At 43.2% G+C, this 22,268-nt stretch overlaps 1 protein-coding gene across 1 annotated transcript in view; it reads right to left on the reverse strand.

Annotated features, from left to right (window-relative positions):
* twsg1a (twisted gastrulation BMP signaling modulator 1a) overlaps positions 1–22,268 on the reverse strand; it is a 44,023-nt gene that overhangs the window by 21,284 nt on the left and 471 nt on the right. Inside the window, exon 2 of the mRNA XM_073047352.1 lies at positions 19,654–19,823. Coding sequence (XP_072903453.1) covers positions 19,654–19,779 — 126 coding nt within the window. The 5' untranslated portion in view covers positions 19,780–19,823. The remainder of the gene's footprint in view (positions 1–19,653; positions 19,824–22,268) is intronic.

The raw sequence follows: 22,268 nt of genomic DNA on the forward strand, positions 1-22,268 counted from the left end.
GTGTCCTCTTGTCCTAGACTCTCCCAGCATAGGAAATATCCTTTCCACATCTACTCTGTCTAAGGCTTTCAAAATTCAAAAGGTTTCAATGAGATTCCACCCCCCCCCCCCATCCTTCTGGATTCCAGCCAATACAGACCCAGAGCCATCAAAAGTTCCTCGCGTGATTACCCTTTCATTCCTGGAATCATCCTTGTGAACCTCCTCTGGACCTTCTCCAATGCCAGCACATCTTTTTTAAGATGAGGGGCCCAAAACCGTTCACAATACTCAAGTTGAGGCCTCAGCATCACATCTTTGCACTCGTGTTCTAGACCTCTTGAAATGAAAGCTAACATGGCATTTGCCTTCCTCACTACCCTCTCAACCTGCAAGTCAACCTTCAGGGTGTTCTGCACAAGGATTCCCAATTCCCTCTGCTTCTCAGACTCCTGGATTTTCTCCCTGTTTAGAAAATAGTTCGCACATTTATTTCTACTACCAAAGTGCACGACCGTGCATTTTCGAACAATGTATTTCATTTGCCTCTTTCTTGCTCATTCTCCTAATCTGAATCCTTCTGCATCCTAACTGTTTCCTCAACACTAATCTTTGTTTCATCTGCAAACTAGGCAACAAAGTAATCTATTCCATCATCTAAATCATTTATGCACAGCAGAAAAAGAAGTGGTCCCAAAATCGATCCCTGTGAAACACAACTAGTCACTGGCAGACAACCAGAAAAAGATCCTTTTATTCCCATTTGCTGTCTCCTACCAATCAGCCAATCCTCTAACCATGTTAGTAACTTCCCTGTAATACTATGGGCTCCTACACATGGGCTCCTAACTTGGTAAGCCCCCTCATGTGTGGCACCTTGTCAAAGGCCTTCTGAAAGTCCAAATATACAACTTCTACTGCAGCCCCCTTATCTATCCTACTTGTAATCTCCTCAAAGAATTCCAACAGGTTTATCAGGCAGGGATTTCTTTGCAGGAAACCATGCTGACTTTCTACTATCTTGTCCTGTGTCACCAAGTACTCCATCACCTCATCCGGAACAAGTGACCCAACATCTTCCCAACCACTGAGGTCAGGCTAACTGGTCTATAATTTCCTTTCCGCTGCGTTCCTCCTTTCTTAAAGAGAGTGGAGTAACATTTGAATTTTTCCAGTCCTCTGGCACCATGCCATAGTCCAATGATTTTTGAAAGATTATTTCTAATGCTGTCACAATCTCTAACGCTACCTCTTTCAGAACCCTAGGGTACAGTTCATCTGGTCTGGGTGACTTATGTACATTTAGGCCTTTCAGCTTTTTGAGCACCTTCTCTCTTGTAATAGTAATTGCACCCACTTCTCTTCCTGCACACACTACAACATCAGGCATACTACTAGTGTCTTCCACAGAGGAGACTGACGCAAAATACTCATTTAGTTCATCAGCCATCTCCTTGTCCCTCGTATTATTTCTCCTGCCTCATTTTCCAGTGGTCCTATGTCCACTCTCATTTCTCTTTTGTTTTTAACATACTTGAAGAACTTTTACTATCCATTTTGATATTATTTGCTAACTTGCTTTCATATTTCATCTTTTCCCTTCTAATGATTTTCTCTTTAGTTGTTCTGTAGGTTTTAAAAACTTCCCAATCATCTATCTTCCAACTGATTTTTGCTTTGTTGTATGCCCTCTCTTTTGCTTTTACAATAGCTCTGACTTCCCCTATCAGCCACCATTGTACTATTTTACCATTTGAGTATTTTTTCATTTTTTGAATACACATGTCCTGTACCTTTCTCAGTTTTCCTACAAACACACACCATTGCTGCTCTGCTGACATCCCTGCCAGCAGCTCCTTCCAATTTACTTTGGCCAACTCCTCTCTCATACCACCGTAATTTCCCTTCTTCCACCAAAATACTGCTACATCAGACTTTACTTTCTCCCTGTCAAATTTCAAGTTGAACTCAATCATATTGTAATTACTGGTTCTTAAGGGTTCTTTTACCTTAAACTCCCTAACTGCCTCCATTTCATTACATAACACCCAGTCCAGTACAGCTGATCCCCTAGTAGGCTCAACAACAAACTGCTCTACAAAGCTATCTCTTAGGCATTCAACAAACTCACTCTCTTAAGATCCATTACCAACCTGATTTTCCTAATCGACCTGCATGTTAAAATCTCCCATGACTTTCCTGTTGTAACCTGTGGTCCACCTCCCAGCCACTGTTGGGAGGCCTGTATATAACTGCCATCAACGTCCTTTTACAATTGCAGTTTCTTAACTCAACCCACAAGGACTGAACATCTTCTGATCCTATGTCACAGCTTTCTACTGATTTGATGCCATTCTTTACCAGTAGAGCCACACCACCCCCTCTGCCTACCTTCCTATCCCTCCGATATAATGTGCAACCTTGGACATTCAGCTCCCAACTACAACCGTCCTTCAGCCACGATTCAGCAATGGCCACATCATACCTGGCCATCTGTAATATTGCAACAAGATCATCCACCTTATTTCTTATACTATGTGCATTTAGATACAATACCTTGAGTACCATATTTGCTATCCTTTCTGATTCTACATCCCTAATGATTTAATACTCAGCCTGTTGGCTGCAACCAAGTCCCACCACCTGCCTGCCCTTCCTGGACAATCCGACTGCACGCTGTGTTTATTTGTTGCCACCCGTCCTATCCCGAGTCCCTTCACTCCAGTTCCCACCGCCCCGTCAAGTTAGTTTAAACCCACCCCAACAGCTCTTACAAACCTGCCCGCCAGAATATTGGTCCCCCTCGGGATCAGGTGCAACCCTTCACTTTTGAACAGGTCATACCTCTCCCAGAAGAGATCCCAATTATCCAAGAACTGCAATAGGCATTCAAACTGTGACTGCCATGATGTAACACTTATAAATACTCAGTAAGATAAGAATTTTTAGAATTATTTTCTATCATCCACAATGCATCAGATAACAAGCTCTCAGTTAGATGAACATGTCCAGAGTAGTAATAATTTTGCTGTTCTAAATTTTCATTAAATATGAACATGACCCTAATCTCTCCCTTAGCAAACAATAGCCTCCTAATGTGTAGTGTGAGCACAGAGCGATGACCTCAATCTTCTGCAGTAGAATTCACCACAGTCAAAAAATACATTCCTGATTCTACATGTTTGAAACCCACAAGTCCTTATAAGATTTGAAGTCAGATATTAAATTAGCCAAGAGGCATAATGATCATGTTTCATCAACTCTAAGAGGGGGAAGAGCCATTTGAGCACTGAATTACTGTCCTGATAAATAAACGTGGCAGCCACTTACCAGAGTAAACTATCAGATTACAAAAAGTAACAGTAAATTCAAAAAAAAAAATTTTGAAATGAAACTTTTAACTCTTGGCAAAATACAAATGCATCAAAGTACAAACTTAGTGATAAAGGTTCTGTTCTTTAATAATCATTTTCTTCTCCTTTTTGAATAGTATTTCAAATGTTAACAACTGGTAATAAAACAAAAACACAGCTCTCTGTATTTCTAGCTCCAGTAATAACCTTGCAAGCCTGGAACTCAGCATTTAGAGGCAGCCCAGAAATGGTGAAGAAACAGATCAAGCACATAGCAACAAGGAAATAACAATCTGTTCTGCATCTCCATGAACAACTGACTGACTAATTATTCTTTTTAAATGAAAGTGACTGGAAAGATATTTTAGGCTAAGAAACTGGGAGGAAATCAGAAGCTAAATGAAATTTAACACGTAGCTGAAATACAGGAAAGGCAAATGAAGCTCTGCTTAACATTCTATCTGGAACAGAGTGCTACAGCTCTGAATGAGGATAACCATTGGTCCAAGTTAGGAGCTTATGGAACAGGGTTGGCTGCATAGGTTGATAGGATGGTAAAGATTGTATAAAGGAGGTGTATAGCATGATACCTTCATTAGTTAAGGCATTAAATGCAAGAGCCAGGAAGCTTTGCTACAGCTTTATGCATCTGGAATACCACATTAAATTCTGGTTGCCCCATTATAGGAAGGATATGGCAGATTTGGAGGAGGGTTTATCAGGATACTGCCTGGATGAGAAGGCATGTGCTAAAAGAGACCGTAAGACATAGGAGCAGAAGTAGGCTAGTCGGCCCTTCAAGTCTGCTCTGCTATTCCATCATGGTTGATTTATTGTCCTTCTCAGCAGCATTCTCCTGATTTCTCCCCGTAACCTTTAACAACTTTTCTAACCAAGAAGCCACCATCCTCCACTTTAAATATACCCATGACCTGGCTCCACAGCTGTCTGTGGGAAGGAATTGCACAGATTCACCACCCTCTGGCTAAAGAAATTCCTTCCAATCTCTGTTCTAAAGGGATGTGATTTTATTGCAAGGCTGTGCCTGCTGGTCCTAGACTCTCCCACTATCAGAAACATCCTCTTCACATCCACCCTATATTCGAATGGTTTCAATGAGATCCTCCCCTCATTCTTCTAAACTCCAGTGAGTACAAGCCCATAGCCATCAAACACTCCTCACACATTAACACTTTCAATCATGGAATCATCCTCATAAAACTCCTCTGGACCCCCTCCAATGCCAGCACTTCCTTTCTTAGACAAGGGGCCCTAGACTGCTCACAATATTCCAAGTGCTGTCTGACCAATGCCTAATAAAGCCTCAGCACTACATCCTTGCTTTTATATTCTAGCCCTCGCAAAATGAATGCTAACATTGCATTTACCTTCCTTACCACTGACTCAACCTGCAAGTTAACTTTGAGTACCCTGCATAAGGACTTCCATATCTCTTTGCACCTTTGATTTCAGAATTTTCTTCCTGTTTAAAAGACAGGACTTTTATTCCTTCTACCAAAGTGCATGTCCATACACTTCCTTGCACTATATTCCATCTGTCACTTCTTTGCCCATTCTCCTAATCTGTCTAAGTCCTTCTGCAGACTCCCTGCTCCTCCACCTATCTTCGTTTCACCTGCAAATGGACACAATCTGTCATCCAAATCACTGACATCTAACATGAAAAGAAGTCATCCCAAAAACAACCTCTGTACACCACCACCAGTCAGCAGCAGTGCGGCTCTGATTAGGCAAACTTTTCTCTGGAGCAGTGGAGTCTGAGCGGGAGACCTAATTGATTTAAAAATATTACGAGCAGTATAGATTGAATCAGAATCAGGGTTATTATCACCGGCATGTGACGTGAAATTTGTTAACTTAGCAGCAGTAGTTCAATGCAATACATAATCTAGCAGAGAGAAAAAAGTAAATAAAATAAAACATAATAAGAGTAAACAGAGTAAAAGAGAAAACAGAGTGGGGATATAGGGATCCTATTCTGGCTGGCTGCTGGTACCAGTCGAGTTCCACAGGGGTCGGTGACAATGTATGTCAATGATTTGGACCTCGGTATTAATGGATTTGTGGCTAAATTTGCCGATGATACAAAGATAGGTGGAGGAGTGGGTAGTGCTGGGGAATCAGAGAGCCTGCAGAAAGACTTAGACAGTTTAGGGGATTGGGCAAAGAAGTGGCAAATGAAATACAATGTTGGAAAGTGTATGGTCATGCACTTTAGTGGAAGAAATAGTGGCAGACTATTATTTAGATGGGAGGAGAATTCAAAATGCAGAGATGCAAAGGGATTTGGGAGTCCTTCTGTAAAATACCCTAAAGGTTAACCTCCAGGCTGAGTCTGTGGTGAAGAAGGTGAGTGCAGTGTTGGCATTCATTTCAGAGGTATAGAATATAAGAGCAGGGATGTGATGTTGAGGCTCTAAAGGCACTCATGAGTCAACACGGAGTATTGTATGCAGTTTCGGGATTCTTATTTTAGAAAGGATATACTGACATTGGAGAGGGTTCAGAGAAGATTCACGAGAATGATTCCAGGTTATCATATGAGGAATGTCTGGCAGCTCTTGGGCTGTATTCCCTGGATTTCAGGATAATAAGGGGGGAATCTCATAGAAACATTCATAATGTTAAAAGGCCTGAACAGATTAGATATGGCAAAGTTATTTCCCACGGTAGGAGATTCTTGGACAATAGTGTACGACTTCAGGATTGAAGGATGTCCTTTTAGAACTGAGATGCGGAGAAATTACTTTAGTCAGAGGCTGGTAAATCTGTGGAATTTGTTGCCACAAGTGGCTGTGGAGGCCAAGTCATTGGGTGCATTTAGATAGATAGATAGATAGATAGATAGATAGATAGATAGATAGATACTTTATTCATCCCCATGGGGAAATTCAACTTGTTTCCAATGTCCCATACACTTGTTGTAGCAAAACTAATTACATACAATACTTAACTCAGTAAAAAATATGATATGCATCTAAATCACTATCTCAAAAAGCATTAATAATAGCTTTTAAAAAGTTCTTAAGTCCTGGCGGTTTAATTGTAAAGCCTAATGGCATTGGGGAGTATTGACCTCTTCATCCTGTCTGAGGAGCATTGCATTGATAGTAACCTGTCGCTGAAACTGCTTCTCTGTCTCTGGATGGTGCTATGTAGAGGATGTTCAGAGTTTTCCATAATTGACCGTAGCCTACTCAGCGCCCTTCGCTCAGCTACCGATGTTAAACTCTCCAGTACTTTGCCCACGACAGAGCCCGCCTTCCTTACCAGCTTATTAAGACGTGAGGCGTCCCTCTTCTTAATGCTTCCTCCCCAACACGCCACCACAAAGAAGAGGGCGCTCTCCACAACTGACCTATAGAACATCTTCAGCATCTCACTACAGACATTGAATGACGCCAACCTTCTAAGGAAGTACAGTCGACTCTGTGCCTTCCTGCACAAGGCATCTGTGTTGGCAGTCCAGTCTAGCTTCTCGTCTAACTGTACTCCCAGATACTTGTAGGTCTTAACCTGCTCCACACATTCTCCATTAATGATCACTGGCTCCATATGAGGCCTAGATCTCCTAAAGTCCACCACCATCTCCAGAGATAGATAGGTTCTTGATTAGCCAGGACGTCAAAGGGTATGGGGTGAAAGCAGGGGAGTGGGGATGACTGGAAGAATTGGATCAACCCATGATTGAACGGCAGAGCAGACTTGATGGGTCGAATAGCCTACTTCTGCTCCTATATCTTGTGGTCTTATGGTCTAAATTGATTATGCATATTGAATAGATTTTTTAAAACGTGCAAAAACTGAAATACTATATATTTTTTAAAAAGTGAGGTAGTGTCCAAAGCTTCAATGTCCATTTAGGAATCAGATGGTAGTGGGGAAGAAGCTGTTGTTGAATTGCTGAGTGTGTGCCTTCAGGCTTCTGGAGATCAGAGGGGGCAAGTTCAAATGAGATGTGAGCAGAAAATTTTTTTTATAAACAGAAGTGGTGGATAGCAGAAATTTCCTGCCAGGATGGTAATGGAAGCAACTATGACAGCGTGTTTAAGAGAGTCTTAGGCACATGAATGTGCAGAGAATGGGAAAATATGGACAAAGTGTAGGCAGAAGGGCTGAATTTAGATAGGCATTTAGTTCACACTGGCAATCAAATAAAATACAAGAGGTCCAGGTATGATCCCTGGAAGACCATCTCACACAAGGTGGCAATTCTGGACCAAACTGGAATCTCAGAAGGATGCTCACCAGACGTGACAGGGCTTTAATGCTTCACTTCCTACAAAGTAAAACCAAGTGACATATGTGACAACAAGGTTTTGCTCCCAAATGAGCTCAATACCTTTTATGTTCACCTTGACCGCAAAAAAGACAGGGAGGCACCTTCATGAACTCCCACAGCCCCTGTGAGTTCAGTCTCTGAGGCCAACGTGAGAGCGTCCTTCAGGAGGGTGAAACCTACAGAAAGCACCCGGCCTAGAAGGGAACTTTGGCTGAGTACTGAAGTCCTGTGCTGATCAAGTGGCTGGAGTGCTCACTGATATCCTTAACCCCTCGTTTCAGCAGTCTGTGGTACCCACCTGCTTCAATGACTATCATCCAGTAGCACCTACATCCACAGTGATGTAGGTTTGAAGGGTAGTGATGAAACATATCAACTCCTGCCTGAGGAGCAACTTGGAACCATTCCAATTTGCCAAATCATCTACACTACAGGCCAACAGCAGGTGCCATTTCATTGGCTCTTCACTTAACCCTGGAACATCTGGACCGGGAAGATACATACATCAGAATGCTCTTCACTGACTTCAGCTCAGCATTCAATACTATCATCCCCTTAAAAGTAATCAATAAGCTTCAATACCTTGGCCTCAATACATCATTGTGCAACTGAATCCTCAATTTCTTCACTTGCAGACCCCAGATGGTATAATTCGGTAACATCTCCTCTACAGGTGTACCACAATACTCCCCTGCTCTACTTACTTCATACTTTTAACTGTGAGACTAGGTAAACATCCAATGCCATATTTAGGTTTGCTCTCTCGACACGACTATTGTTGGTCAAATCAAAGGTAGTGACAAATCAGCATGTACAGTGCCTATAAAAAGTATTTACACCCCCCCACCGAAGTTTTATTGTTTTACAACATTGAATCGCAGTGGATTTAATTTGGCTTTTATGACACCGGTCAATGGAAAAAGACTCTTCTGTGTCAAAGTGAAAACAGATCTCTACAAAGTGATCTAAACTAATTACAAATATAAAACACAAGATAATTGATTGCATAAGTATTCATCCCCTTTAATATGACACAGCAAATCATCATTGGTGCAGCCAATTGGTTTTAGAAGTCACATAATTAGTTAAATGGAGACCACCGTGTGCAGTCAAGGTGTTTCAATTGATTGACAGACAGACACATACTTTATAGATCCCGAGGGAAATTGGGTTTCGTTACAGCCGCACCATAAAAGTACACCTGTATCTGGAAGGTCCAACTGCTGGTGAGTCAGTATCCTGCCAGAAACTACACCATGAAGGCAAAAGAACATTTCAAGCAACTCTGCATAAAGATTATTTAAAAGCACAAGTCCGGAGATGGATACAAGGAAATTTCCAAGTCACTGAATATCCCTTGAAGAACAGTTAAATTAATAAATTAAATATTAAATCAAGAATTAGAAAGAATAAGGCACAGCTGTAAATCTTCCTAAAGCAGGCCATCCTCAAAAAATGAGTGGCTGTACAAGAAGGGGACTAGTGAGGGAGGCCACCAAGAGACCTATGACAACTCTGGAGGAGTTACAAGCTTCAGTGGCTGAGATGGGAGAGACTGCACACACAACAACTATTGCTCGAGTGCTTCACCAGTTACAGCTGTATGGGAGAGTGACAAAGAGAAAGCCACTGTTGAAAACAAACTCATATGAAAATCTCAGCTAGAATTTGCCAGAAAGCATGTGGGTGACTCTGAAGTCAGCTGGAAGAAGGTTCTATGGTCTGATGAAACCAAAATTAAGCTTTTTGGCCATCAGACTAAACACTATGTTTGATGTAAGCCGAACACCACACATCAATAATATACCATTCCTACTGTGAAGCATGGTGGTGGCTACATCATGCTGTGGGGATGCTTCACTGCAGCAGGCCCTGGGAAGCTTGTGAAGGTAGAGGATAAAACGAATGCAGTAAGATACAGGGAAATCAAGGAGGAAAACATGATGCGGTCTGCAAGGAAACTGTGACTTAGGAGAAGATTTGTTTTCCAGCAAGACGATGATCCCAAGCATAAAGCCAAAGTTACACCAGAATGGCTTAAAAACAACCAAGTTAATGTCCTGGAATGGCAAAGTCAGAGCCCAGACCTCAATCCAATTGAGAATCTGTGGCTGTATTAGAAAAGAGCTGTTTACTCACAATCCCATGCAATTTTACAGAGCTTGAGCAATTTTATAAAGAAGAACGGAGAAAAATTGCACTGTCCAGATTTGCAAAGCTGACAGAGGCCTATCCATACAGACTCAAGGCTGTAATTGCTACTAAATACTGACTTGAAAGGGTGAATACTTATGCAATCAATTATTTTGTGTCTCTATTTAGATCACTTTGTAGAGATCTGCTTTCACTTTGCCCTGGAAGTCTTTTTCTATTGATCAGTGTCAAAAAAAGCCAAATTGAAAATCTGGCTGAGTGGCGACTCAACAACAACCTTTCACTCAATGACAGCAAGACCAAGTAGATGATTATTGACCAGCAAGACAAAACCATAGGTTCATGAGCCAGTCCTCATTGGAGAATCAGACATGAGTACGGTGAATCTGTGGAATTCGTTGCCACAGGCAGCTCTGGAGGTCAAGTCATTGGGTATATTTAAGGCAGAAGTTGGTAGATTCTTGATTAGTAGATTCTTGAAGAGTTCGGAGAGAAGACAGGAGATTGGGGCTAAGAAGGAAATGATCAGCCATAATGAAATGGTGGAGCAGACTCGATGGACCAGATGGCCATACTCTGCTCCTATAACTTATGGCTTTATGGGCTAGGATGGCTAGAAAGCAGCAGAGAATGAACAGAAAACCTCAATCAGGAAGCTCTCTCATTCAAATCAATGATTTAGTGTTCAATGAATATTCATGTATTCAATAGCACTGTCCTTCAGATGAGCAAGAAAATCTCCCTTTTACTTGAGACTCAGTTCAGTCCAAAGCAATGCATACCAGTAAAGGAGGAAGGCAACAGCAAGGGATGGGAATCTGGCACCAGCAAACAATTCTCGGCTGAAGCAACATTGCTTGAGTCGCCAGCATTTAATCCACAATTCCGTAATTATGCCAGGAAACTGAAGCCAACACAGCTGTACTTCAGTTTTATCTCGTCAATCCAAAAGTCTGCACAAAATACCACCAGCCAAACATCAAACATGAGTAACTCTTTTCTTGGAGTTGCACCTGGAACTCCATGTCTCAGGCAGATTTTTTTCAAACATTTGGCACACACTTGCTGAACTAGTCACGCAATATGCACTCAAAGCATTAGTCATGGAACACAGATACGACAGGCATTATTTAAAATGTAATGCTAGTCATGGCTTTGTTTGTGTATTGTACAAACAGCAGCTGGCTGGTCAAAAGTAACAGCTGTAAGATAGTTTGACAAATATTTCACAGAAAGGCAAAGAAATAGGTCAGTCTGTTGAGTTCAAACTGACTTTTTGTAAGTTTTATCCAGTCATCCCCCTCCCTTGCCATTTCCCCTACACTCTACAATTTCTTTCCTTTCAGACACTTATCCAGCTTCCTTTTTAGTGCCAGAGTGGAATCTTCCCCTACTGCTATCCCTCGCAGCAACATCCAGACTAAAATCACAGACCACAAGAGGCTCTTTTTCACTTAAATGAACCTCATAAAAAAAAATACCCTCCATTAGATACAGATTAAACTGGAAGTCACTCCAAGCAGCACTGTGCAATCATAAGGGCCCATCTCAGAAAAGCAAACTACTATAGCTGCAGAAAATCTGAAGTTGCAGATCTTAATCAGATGAAATATTACAGACCAAAGCTTTAACCATTTTACTCTTTGCAGATTCTGTCTGACTCATTAAATATTTCAGGCAATCTCTTATTCTTCCTAATCTCATGCAGAAAATTCTCAGGGGGTGACAGCAAACAGCTAGAGGTCATTATACAAATTGGTGGACATTTCAATTCTCCTGGTATTGACTGGGCGAGCCAGAATGCAAAAAATAATCCCAAAATGTCCTTCAGTTACATTGACTGTTAAAGGCTGACTAGGGAGAGACTAGATCCTCGTAAATACCATCAAGCGTATCCCCAGACCTTATGGGAGGCCGGGGGAAAAAATGCCATTGGATAAAGTAGTCCACTCGATTTTACACATGGGAGATCACGTCTGATAAATCTTTGAGAGTTTTTTAAGAGATAACTGATGAGATAGATGAAGGAAGATCAGTGGTTGTTATAGACCTTATGGAATACAAGGCTTTAGTAAGGCTTCTGACAATATCCCGTGTGGCAGACTGATCTGGAAGATTAGATTACATAGTCTTCAAAGAGAGCTGGTAAGGTGGATTCACAATTAGCTCAATGATAGGAAGCCGAGGATTGAATGTTGAAGGCAAATTCTCCAACCAGAGGCATTTGACTAGTGGATTTCCCCCAAGGGTCAATGTTGGGACTCATAGAACATAGAAAACATACAGCACAATACAGGCCCTTTGGCCCACAAAGCTGTGCCAAACATGTCCCTACCTTAGAATTACCTAGGCTTTACCCATAGCCCTCTGTTTTCCTAAGCTCCATGTGGCCATCCAGGAGTCTCTTAAAGGACCCTATCGTATCTACCTCCACCACGGCCACCAGCAGCTCATTCCACGCACTCACCACTCTCTGCATAAAAACATTTACCCCTGACATCTCCTCTGTACCTACTTCTCAGCACCTTAAAACAATGCCTTCTTCTGCTAGCCATTTCAGCCCTGGGAAAAACCCTCTGACTATCCACATGATCAATGCCTCTCATTATCTTGTACACCTCCATCAGGTCACCTCTCATCCTCCGTCATTACAAGGAGAAAAGGCGGAGTTCACTCAACCTATTCTCATAAGGCACGCTCCCCAATCCAGGCAACATCCTTGTAAATCTCCTCTGCACCTTATGGTTTCCACGTCCTTTCTGTAGTGAGGTGACAAGAATTGAGCACAGTACTCCAAGTGGGGTCTGACCAGGGTACTATATAGCTGCAATATTACCTCTCCGCTCTTAAACTCAATCCCACGATTGATGAAAGCCAATGCACCATATGCCTGCTTAACCAGAGTCAACATGAGTGTCTTATGGACTCAGACCTCAAGATCCCTCTGATCCTCCACACTGCTATGAGTCTTACCATTAATGCTATATTCTGCCATCATATTTGAACCATCAAATGAACCATCTCACACTTATCTAGGTTGAACTCCATCTGCCACTTCTTAGCCCAGTTTTGCATCCTATCAATGTCCCATTGAAACCTCTGACAGCCCTCCACACTATGCACAACACTCCCAACCTTTGTGTCATCAGCAAATTTACTAACCCATCCACTTCCTCATCCAGGTCATTTATAAAAATCACAAAGAGTAGGGGACCCAGAACAGCTCCCTGAGGCACACCACTGGTCACCAGCCTCCACGCAGAATATGACCCGTCTACAACCACTCCTTGCCTTCTATGAGCAAGCCAGTTCTGGATCCATAAAGCAATGTCCCCTTGGATCCCATGCCTCCTTACTTTCTCAATAAGCCTTGCATGGGGTACCTGCCTTGCTAAAATCCATATACTCCTACTATTCATTATTTATTATTTATGCAAGTGATTTATCACAATTGTGTGTGACAAAATTAGGGAATCTTGTTGATAATGAAACAAGTTCTAATGAATTACAAAGAGATCTTGATCAGTTAAGAGTGATGTAATGCACTTTGAACATTCAAACCAAGGTGGGACTTATATAGTGAATGGCAGATCACTGACGAATATTGTGGGACAGAATACCCAGGAGTACAAGTGCATAGTTCACTGAAAGTGGCCGTGCAAGCAGACAGGATGGTGGAGGAGCTCGGTCAAGACACGAAGTTTAGGAGTAGGGACATTATGCTACAGTTATATAAGTCATTGGTGAGGCCAGACTCTAAGTACAGAGTATCATGTATGGTTTTGGTCACCCTGTTATAGGAAAGACATTGTTTCAGCTGGAGAGGATGTGGAAGAGATTTACGAGGATGCTGCCTGGACTAGAAGGTCTGAGTCATGGGGAGAAGTTGGTCTCTGTCTTGGAGGGGAGAACAGATACATAAAAGGGGAGAGATTTAAAAGAGAACTGAGAGGTAACTTCTTTTCACAAAGGGAAGTTGAATACCTGGAATGAGATGCCAGAGTAAATGATTGAGGCATTTGGATAGGTATGTGAAGGGGAGAAGCATGGAGGGTTATGTGCTGAATGCAGGCAAACGGGGACCAAAGACGTAAATAAGGTTGAAAGAGTACAGAGAAAATTTACAAGGATGTTGCGAAGACTGGAGGACCTAAGTTATAAGGAAAGATCGAATAGGTTAGGACTTCATTCCCTGGAACGTAAAAGATTGAGAGGCAATTTGAGAAAGGTATACAAAATGATGATATGTGTAGACAAGGTAAATGTAAGCAGGCTCTTTCGACTAAGGTTGGGTGGGACTACAACCAGAGGTCGTGGGTTAAGGGCGAAAGGTGAAAAGTTTAAGGGGAACATGAGGAGAAACTTTTTCATACAGAGGATTGTTGGGGTGTGGAACGAACTGTGAATACAAATGATGCATGCAAGCTCAATTTCAATGTTCAAGTATAGATATGTACATGGATGGTAAGGGTATGGAGGGCTATGATCGGTGCAGTTTGATGGGAGCAGGCAGTTTAAATGGTTCAGTATGGACTAGATGGGCCAAAGGGCCTATTCCTCAGCTGTACCTTTGTATGACTATGACCAGCAGAGACAATGCTGTAGTTGGTATAGCCCTGTTTCATGCTATACTAATCTAAGATATGCATCGAAGCCTGATCAAATAGGATATTAAGCTAACCATAAACCCGCTCTGAGAATAAAGACTTGCATTTATATGTGCCTTTCACTTCTTCAGATCAGTCAGCAGTGGTGAAGTGTAGCCACTGTTGAAATGCAAGAAACATCCTTAACTCTGTGGAAGGGTACAGCAGGTGTAAAGCCCAAAACTACCTAATCCTGCTTCTACTTCAACAGATTCCACAAAAAACAAAATCGCAATCAAATAATCTGTTGGAGAGGAGGCTGCCAGAACCTCCTGCACTTAAGAATAGTGCAATGGGACAGGATCTTCTACCTACATCCAAGACAGCTGACTGAACCTCATTGTAACGTTGCACCCAGTAGACACCACAGTTGACAGTGTGGCACAGCTCAAGAATGAGTTTGAACTTAGAAATACCAATTATTAGGGCCTAAAAAGATGTCTTTTGATTGTGCAGTACATAAGATCATAAATGGTGAAAACAAGAGTAGGCTATCCAGACCCTTAAGCCCACTCTACCTATAGCTGATCCTGTCTTCTTCAGACTACTTCCCTGCCCTTTCACAATAACCCTTGATTCTCTTACCAATCAATCAACTTTTCTCTTGCTCCTCTCCTTGGTCCAAGCCAGTAAAATGTCCCAGCATTGAGCCCCATTCGCTAACCCAAAAAGCAACCACCCTTGCTATCAAAGGTAAAAGTAAAATTTATTATCATACATGTCCCCACATACAACCCTGAGATTCTTTTTCTGCAGCACACCTAGCATATCTATAGAACAGTATATGTATATTGTAAACATCAGGAACTGTTAATGTAAACAAACTGTGCATATGCAGATGTAAGTAAAGAGCAATAAATAACAAGCATGAAATTACAATATAAGAGTCCTTAAATAAGTGCAGCGATCCCCTTTTGCTAAAGTGCCTGATGGTTGAGGGGTAGTAACCGTTCTTGAACCTGGTAACGTGAGCCCTGAGGCACTTGTACATTCTACCTGATGGGAGCAGTGAGAAGAGCATGCCCTGGGTGGTGAGGATCTTTGATGATGGATGCTGCTTTTCCACGGCAACCTTTCATGTAGATGTACTCAATGGTTGGGAGGGTTTTACCCGTGATGTACTGGGCCGGATCCACTACTTTTTGTAGGATTTTCTGCTCAAAGGCATTGTCATTCCCGTACCAGACTATAATGAAAGCACACTTTCCACCACATATCTGTAGAAGTTTGCCAAGGTTTTCAATGACATGCTAAACGTCCACAAACTCCTGAGGAAGTACGGGTGCTGCTGTGCTTTCTTCACAATAATATTCGCTATGATGAAGATATTAGAACACCGACCCAGAACATACACAGGTAGAAAATGGACATATGCGAAGTCATTCACTGTGGGGAAAAGAGAAATTGTGAATGAAAGAAGTACAGGGAGATCCAGGTGAGTGAATCACAGGAAGATCACAGGCAGACTCAGCAATAGTTAAGACAAACATTAGGTATATTTGCCTTTATTGTAAGGGGGGGGGTGAAGTTAGAAATAGAAAGGTATTGTTACAATTGGTAACACCTGGAGAATTTGGTCCCCATATACAATGACGTAGTAGCATAAGAGCTATGTTCTTAGAGATTCATCAGGCTAATTTCTCAGATGAAAGGGTTATCAAGTTATGAGCAACTATCTTTGGAATTTACAGGAATGAGGAGTGACTTTATTAAAACTTGGAAGATCCTAACGGGATATGATGAGGTACCTGCTTAAGTGTTCTCAATGATGGGAGAGGCTTCAATAAGGAAACATAGTTACAAGATAATGTGAAAGTCATTTACAACAAATTTCTTCTGGCAGAGAGTAGAGAACATATGGAATTCTCTAATCTAGAAGGTTGTGGAGTCTAGATTACTTGAGTCTTTAAAGAGGTTAATGGTGTGGGCTCTGACTCTAATTTTTTGAAAGTTCAGGGAACTGAGAGCTACAGAGATACAGCAGAGAAGAGCTAAGGCCACATTCACAAGAAATGGTAAACAAGGCTTGAGGGACACCTATTTTCTTGTGTTCTTCCTAATCATTAGCAAAATCTTTATCCATGCCACAAAGACACCTCCAACATCATGTGCTCAAATTTCGTGACTTAATCCTTCAAAAGGCATGTTGTCAAATACCTTCCAAAATCAAAATACGCCTGCCAGTGCTTCTTTAACCACTCTGCTTGAGGCTGCCTCAAAAAACTTGGTGAAAACTGATTTCAAAGTTCTTGGTGCAACAAATCCCAGATTCCAATATTAACCGAGTTTGAATTGTTTTGTTACTGAGCCAGATTTTACAACACTAAAAGCATGGAGAAGACCACAGAAATTTCACTAGAAGTTCCAAATTAATTGTAGATATCTGGTATCCTGATGCTCATCTACAAAACTGAGCCAAAGAAGATGATCTTCAATAGATGTGAACCTGAAGATACTGTAAACCTGGTGGAACACAAAAAATGCGAGAGGTATTCAGCAGGTCAAGCAGCATCTATAGTGGGAAATGGCCAGTCAATGTTTTGGGTCGAGACCCTTCTTCAGGACTTTTAAGAAAGAGTGAAGACAGCCGGTATAAAAGCATCTGGGAAGGGTTAGAGCAAGAGCTGGTGGATAGGCAGGCGGGGAGAGGGGAGTGAGAATGATGCAAGAAGCTGGGAGATGATCGTTGGAAGAGACAAAAGACTGAAGAAGATGGAACCTGATAAAAGAGAGGACAGTATCCCATGGAAAAGAGAAGATGATAAGGAGGTAAGTTGGAGGGAAAAAGGTGAAGGTGTGGGTGATGGGCAGATGGAAAGGCTGGAGGGGTAAGAGAAGGGTTTTGGGACCAGTGAGACAGGAGAAAATATGGGGTAGGAGAATAGGGACTAAGGGGAGAGGTTACTGGAAGATGGAGGAATAGATGTTCATGCCTACAAAGGTGGAATACAAGGTGAGGTTCCTCTCATCTGCATCTGGATTCAAACTGGCTGTGTAGGAATCTGTGAACAGACATGTCTGTGTGGGAATGGGAAGTGGAATTAAACAGACTGGCCACCAGGAGATCCTGGCTGTTAAGGCTGACAGAGTATAGGTGGTCAACAAAGCAATCCCCCGTCTGTGTTGTGTCTCACCAATATAGAAGAGGCCACACCTGATAGGTGAGGACAAAGGGAACTATCCCTATTATATCTGGGAGTGATTGGACAATGCCAGTTGTGTGGGAAATACAAGAGATGCAAGTAGTGTTTACCTTGTTAACAGTGAGGGGAGGGGGAACTCCATCTTCTGAATAGAAAGTCTCATCATGAGAATAGATGTAGTAGAGGCAGAGGAAAGGAGAAGGGAATAGCATCCTAGTAAGTGATTGGGGGCCGGGAGGCGGGTGGTAAGAGTCATACTGTTGAAGGACGTCAGAGAATAACTTGACTCCTGGGATGGAGACAGAGAGGTCAAGTTGCAGAAAATGAGAACTAATGGCACCAAACAAAGAAGGGTGATGGTGGTGGAGAACTGGTTGGGTCTGTTGTCCAGAAAGAAGCAGAGAGCATCGAGGCCTTCCACTTGGGGGAAAGACGTTGATGGTGAAGATTAAGTGGCAGTGGAAGTTGATGAAGTGGCAGAGACTGTGGGAAGCGTCACAGATGCAGGTGGGAAGGGATGGAATGAAAGGGGATAACAGGGCATGAATTCAGTGGGGTAGGAGCAGGCAGAAACAATAAGCCTTCTGGGTTTGTGGACCTTGGCTAAGAGGTAGAAATGGGTAGTACGGGGACGGGGAACAATGAGGTTGGAGGATGTAGAGGGGAGATGCTGATGGTGTAGGAGATAGAGGCCTGATCCTTCTCAGTGGGATCCAAGCTCAAAGCTAAGTAAGAGGAGATGTCCAAAGATGATATATCTTCTTTGGTTGTCCATCGGAATCCGAAGACGACATCCACTCCTTTAACGGTGAGATCTTTGATGACTATACAGCCCTATCCTGGACCCACAAGCTAAACTGCAGGTGGGACGTGTATATGTGGTAGTAGTGGTAGTGATGGCAACCATGGCTGCATTTCTCCTGCCTCTCTTCTGCTGTCTTCTGGTTGTTCTTTCCATCTCCAGAATATGAACCCCGTCCCTACACAGCTGTCGCCAAGTGTTACGGTCAGCAGCAACATCCTCCAGGTCTTCAGGTCTGATCTTGCACTTCCTTAAAGCATTTTTCATCTGATCCTTATAGCACCTTCCAGCTGAACGTTGACCATGATGTAGCTGGCCATATAACACTCTGTGGCGTAGCCAACATGGGGGCATCCTTATAACATGCCCCAGCCACTGCAGCTGATGCTGGGTGATCATAGCCTCAATACTTCTGCAGTTGGTCTTTACAAGTATTTCAGTGTGAGGAATCTGCTCACGCCAGGTAATTCCCAGGATGCGCTGAAGGCAGCTTATGAGGAAGCGCTCCAAGGCCTTGAAGTGATGGCTGTAGGTTACCCAAGCTTCACAGCCATAAAGGAGGGTGCTGACAGACCGCTTGGTATACAGTGAAGTACAGTGGAGTATTTGCTCACAGGGTGTGTGTGAAGCGTCTAGTCTAGTAGTGCTTGTAGTTAGTGCATGTTGTATGCTGTATGCCACATAGCGCTCTCTGCTTACAGCTATTGCCGCCGGCTAGCCTTCTCAACAGAGAGTGAAAAGAGGAGCCTCCTGCCAGTACAGAGTCTCTCCACCACCAAGACTCCAGCAGTGCCTCCTCAGGCCACACACGGAAAATGGGTATCAGGAACTTCAGATCAGTTCTAATGCTCAGCCTGCCAGGAAAGTAATACTATTGTACTATTCACATCCTCAAGACCACCCAAAGTGCTTTATATCCTATGAAGTTCTGCAGACATAGAGGTACACGGTGCCCTGCAAGCTTCACTGAAGAGTTACGTCATTATGAGCAGATCAAATGCTTCAGTGATGAGGGTTCAGAGGTAAATGCAGACTGGAAATATCTCTCCGGTTCGTCAAACAGTGCCATGAAGTCCATCACACCAAGGTGAGGTAAGGTCCTCTCTGTTTAACTTCTCACTTGAACTCATGCCAGTGCAGAACTCTCTCAGGAGTATGAACCTATGACTATGCATGTGGGAGCCCAGACCATACCCAATTAGACTGAAGTTTAAGCTGACGATGAGGAGACTTTACACCAATTATGATTGCAGTGATTTAATGGTCAACCTACCTGAATGAGGCACTTGCTAACATCACTAGCACATAAAGCCTTGTTGCATGCCCTGGCATTGGCGATCCAACTGATGAAAAGTACTGTGGCAAATATCAATACTGCAACACTTTGGGAATGCTTCATCTTTCTCGAATGAAACTATCAATGCCCGGGACTGCCAAGCTGCACTGGAGGGGATGCAAAAGAAGTTCAATTGTAAAAAAGTGCAGAGAATTCATACACAGAGAAAATTTAATAACAACTACACATTCTGGAAAACTAAAGCAAAAGCAGAAAATGCTGTAAGTACTCAGGAGGTCAGGCTGTTTCTGTGGGAAGAGAAACACAGTTCATGTTTCAGGTCAAAGGCTCTAGGGCCATTAACGTGAAATGTTAACTGCTCCCTTCCAATGGATGTTGCCTGACCCCCTTGAGTATTTCCAGCATTTTCTGTTTTTATGATATGCAGTGTGGATTGCTGCAACAATCAAAAAATAGCATTTCACCATATGATGCACAATTTAAATTCAACATATTTATATTTCAGGCATATCTGAGCTATGCTATTTAAAGGAAGACTGCATGATGCATAATACTATGCACTGAACAAAACCATCAACTGAGTGACCCTATCTGTCTGCCACTGGCTCTGGCCCTGCTGTAACAGTGCCACTGGAATTGAATTGACTTTATTTCTTACATCCTTCACATACATGAAGAGTAAAATTCTTTATGTTACATCTCTGTCTAGATGTGCAATCACAGTTATTTATAATAAACAGAATAGTCAATGTAATATAGAATGCACTCAGGTTAGTGTGAGCTCAACAGTCTGATGGCCTGGTGGAAGAAGCTGTCCTGGAGCCTGTTGGTCCTGGCTTTAATGCTGCTGTACCGTTTCCTGGATGGTAGCAGAAGGAATAGATTGTGGTTGGGGTGACTTGGGTCCCCAATGATCCTTCCGGACCTTTTTACACACCTGTCTTTGTAAATGTCCAGAATAGTGGGAAGTTCACAACTACAGATGCGCTGGGCTGTCCACATCACTCTCTGCAGAGTCCTGCGATTGAGGGAAGGCCAGTTCCCATACCAGGCAGTAATGCAGCCAGTCAAGATGCTCTCAATTGTGCTCCTATCTTAGGATTTAGGGGCCCATTCCAAACTTCCTCAACCGTCTGAGGTGAAAGAGGCGCTGGTATGCCTTTTTCACCACACAGCTGGTTTGTACTTTTTTTTGTACAGACCACGTGAAGTCCTTGGTGATGTGATGCCAAGGAACTTACCTCAACCCCAGATCCATTTATATCAATAGGGGTTAGCCCATCTCCATTCCTCCTTTAATCCACAACCAGCTCCTTTGTTTTTGCGACATTGAAGGAGAGGCTGTTTTCTTGACACTACTGTGTCAGACAGATGACTTCTTCCCTGTAGGCCACCTCGTTATTGTTTGAGATAAGGCCAATCAATGTAGAATCATTGACAAATTTAATTAGCAGATTAGAGCTGTGGGTGATGACACAGTCATGGGTATACAGGACATAAAGGAGGGGACTTAGTACACAGTCCTGAGGAGCTCCTGGGTTGAGAGTCAGAGGGGTGGAGGTGAAGGAGCCCACCCTTACCACCTGGTGGTGATCTGACAGGAAGTCCAGGATCCAGCTGCATAAGGCAACTTGTAATGCAAACAAGGATTAGCAAATTCCAGGCACACATTCTGACCGACCAGCAATCTGAGCTCACTCCTCAGGCGCCTGCTATTCGCAAAGAACTGTACTGCAGAAGTGTAGATGGGTTAGGAAGAGAAGGCCCAGGTGGTGCACAAGGAAAAAGCTGCAACACACTCACCTACCCCCTCATACTCCATCAGTGATTCAATAAGATCACAACCACGTATCCAGCACAAATACCCGTTTCCTGTCCTATCCTCTCTATCCCGATGGGGCTCCATAATGGGTCCAGGTGAAAGGTCCTGAGCTGAAATGCCTAAGCAGGTGTGACCTGACATGAGAGAGGGACACCTGGTTCTCAACACATCCAGAATACACACCAAATCTGGAAGGTGGGGGGGGGGGTGAGAGCAGGGAACAGGGAACTGAAGGATTGTGTGAAGAGGAAGGGAAGGTAATTAAAACAGGAGTGACAACAAAACAAATGCAAGGGGAGGGGGAGGAGAGGAGGAGATGAGGGGAGGGGGAGATGAGGAGAGGGAGGGGAGATGAGGGGTAGATGAGGGGAGGGGAGGAATGAGTGAAAAGGGGCGAGAGTAATGGGGTAGGGGTGGTGAGGGTAGTGGGGTGGAAGGGCTCGAGGAGTGGTAGGTTGATCAGGAGTGCGTTAAACGCCATGCCTGAAGACTAAGTCTCCGTGGGGGAGAGACAAAGGTTGCCCTCGCTCACACTGACCCTCTGCCGCGGTTCTTTCCCCGACCAACAGGGCAATTCGGCAGCAGCACTACCGGCCAGTGTTTTGTTCCTGCGTACATCTTGGGCCGAACCGTGCAGGGGCTGAGGATGGCGCTCGGGGCGGGGAAGGACAATCTCCCGCTCGGTTTGCCAGTGCCGTCACCCTGTCTGAAGACCATCTCGTGTCCCAGATCGGTTCCTGCGAATACGGTCTCCCCCGCGAATTGAATC

The sequence above is a fragment of the Hemitrygon akajei genome, chromosome 1 (assembly GCF_048418815.1).
Source record: "Hemitrygon akajei chromosome 1, sHemAka1.3, whole genome shotgun sequence".
Taxonomy (NCBI): Eukaryota; Metazoa; Chordata; class Chondrichthyes; order Myliobatiformes; family Dasyatidae; genus Hemitrygon; species Hemitrygon akajei.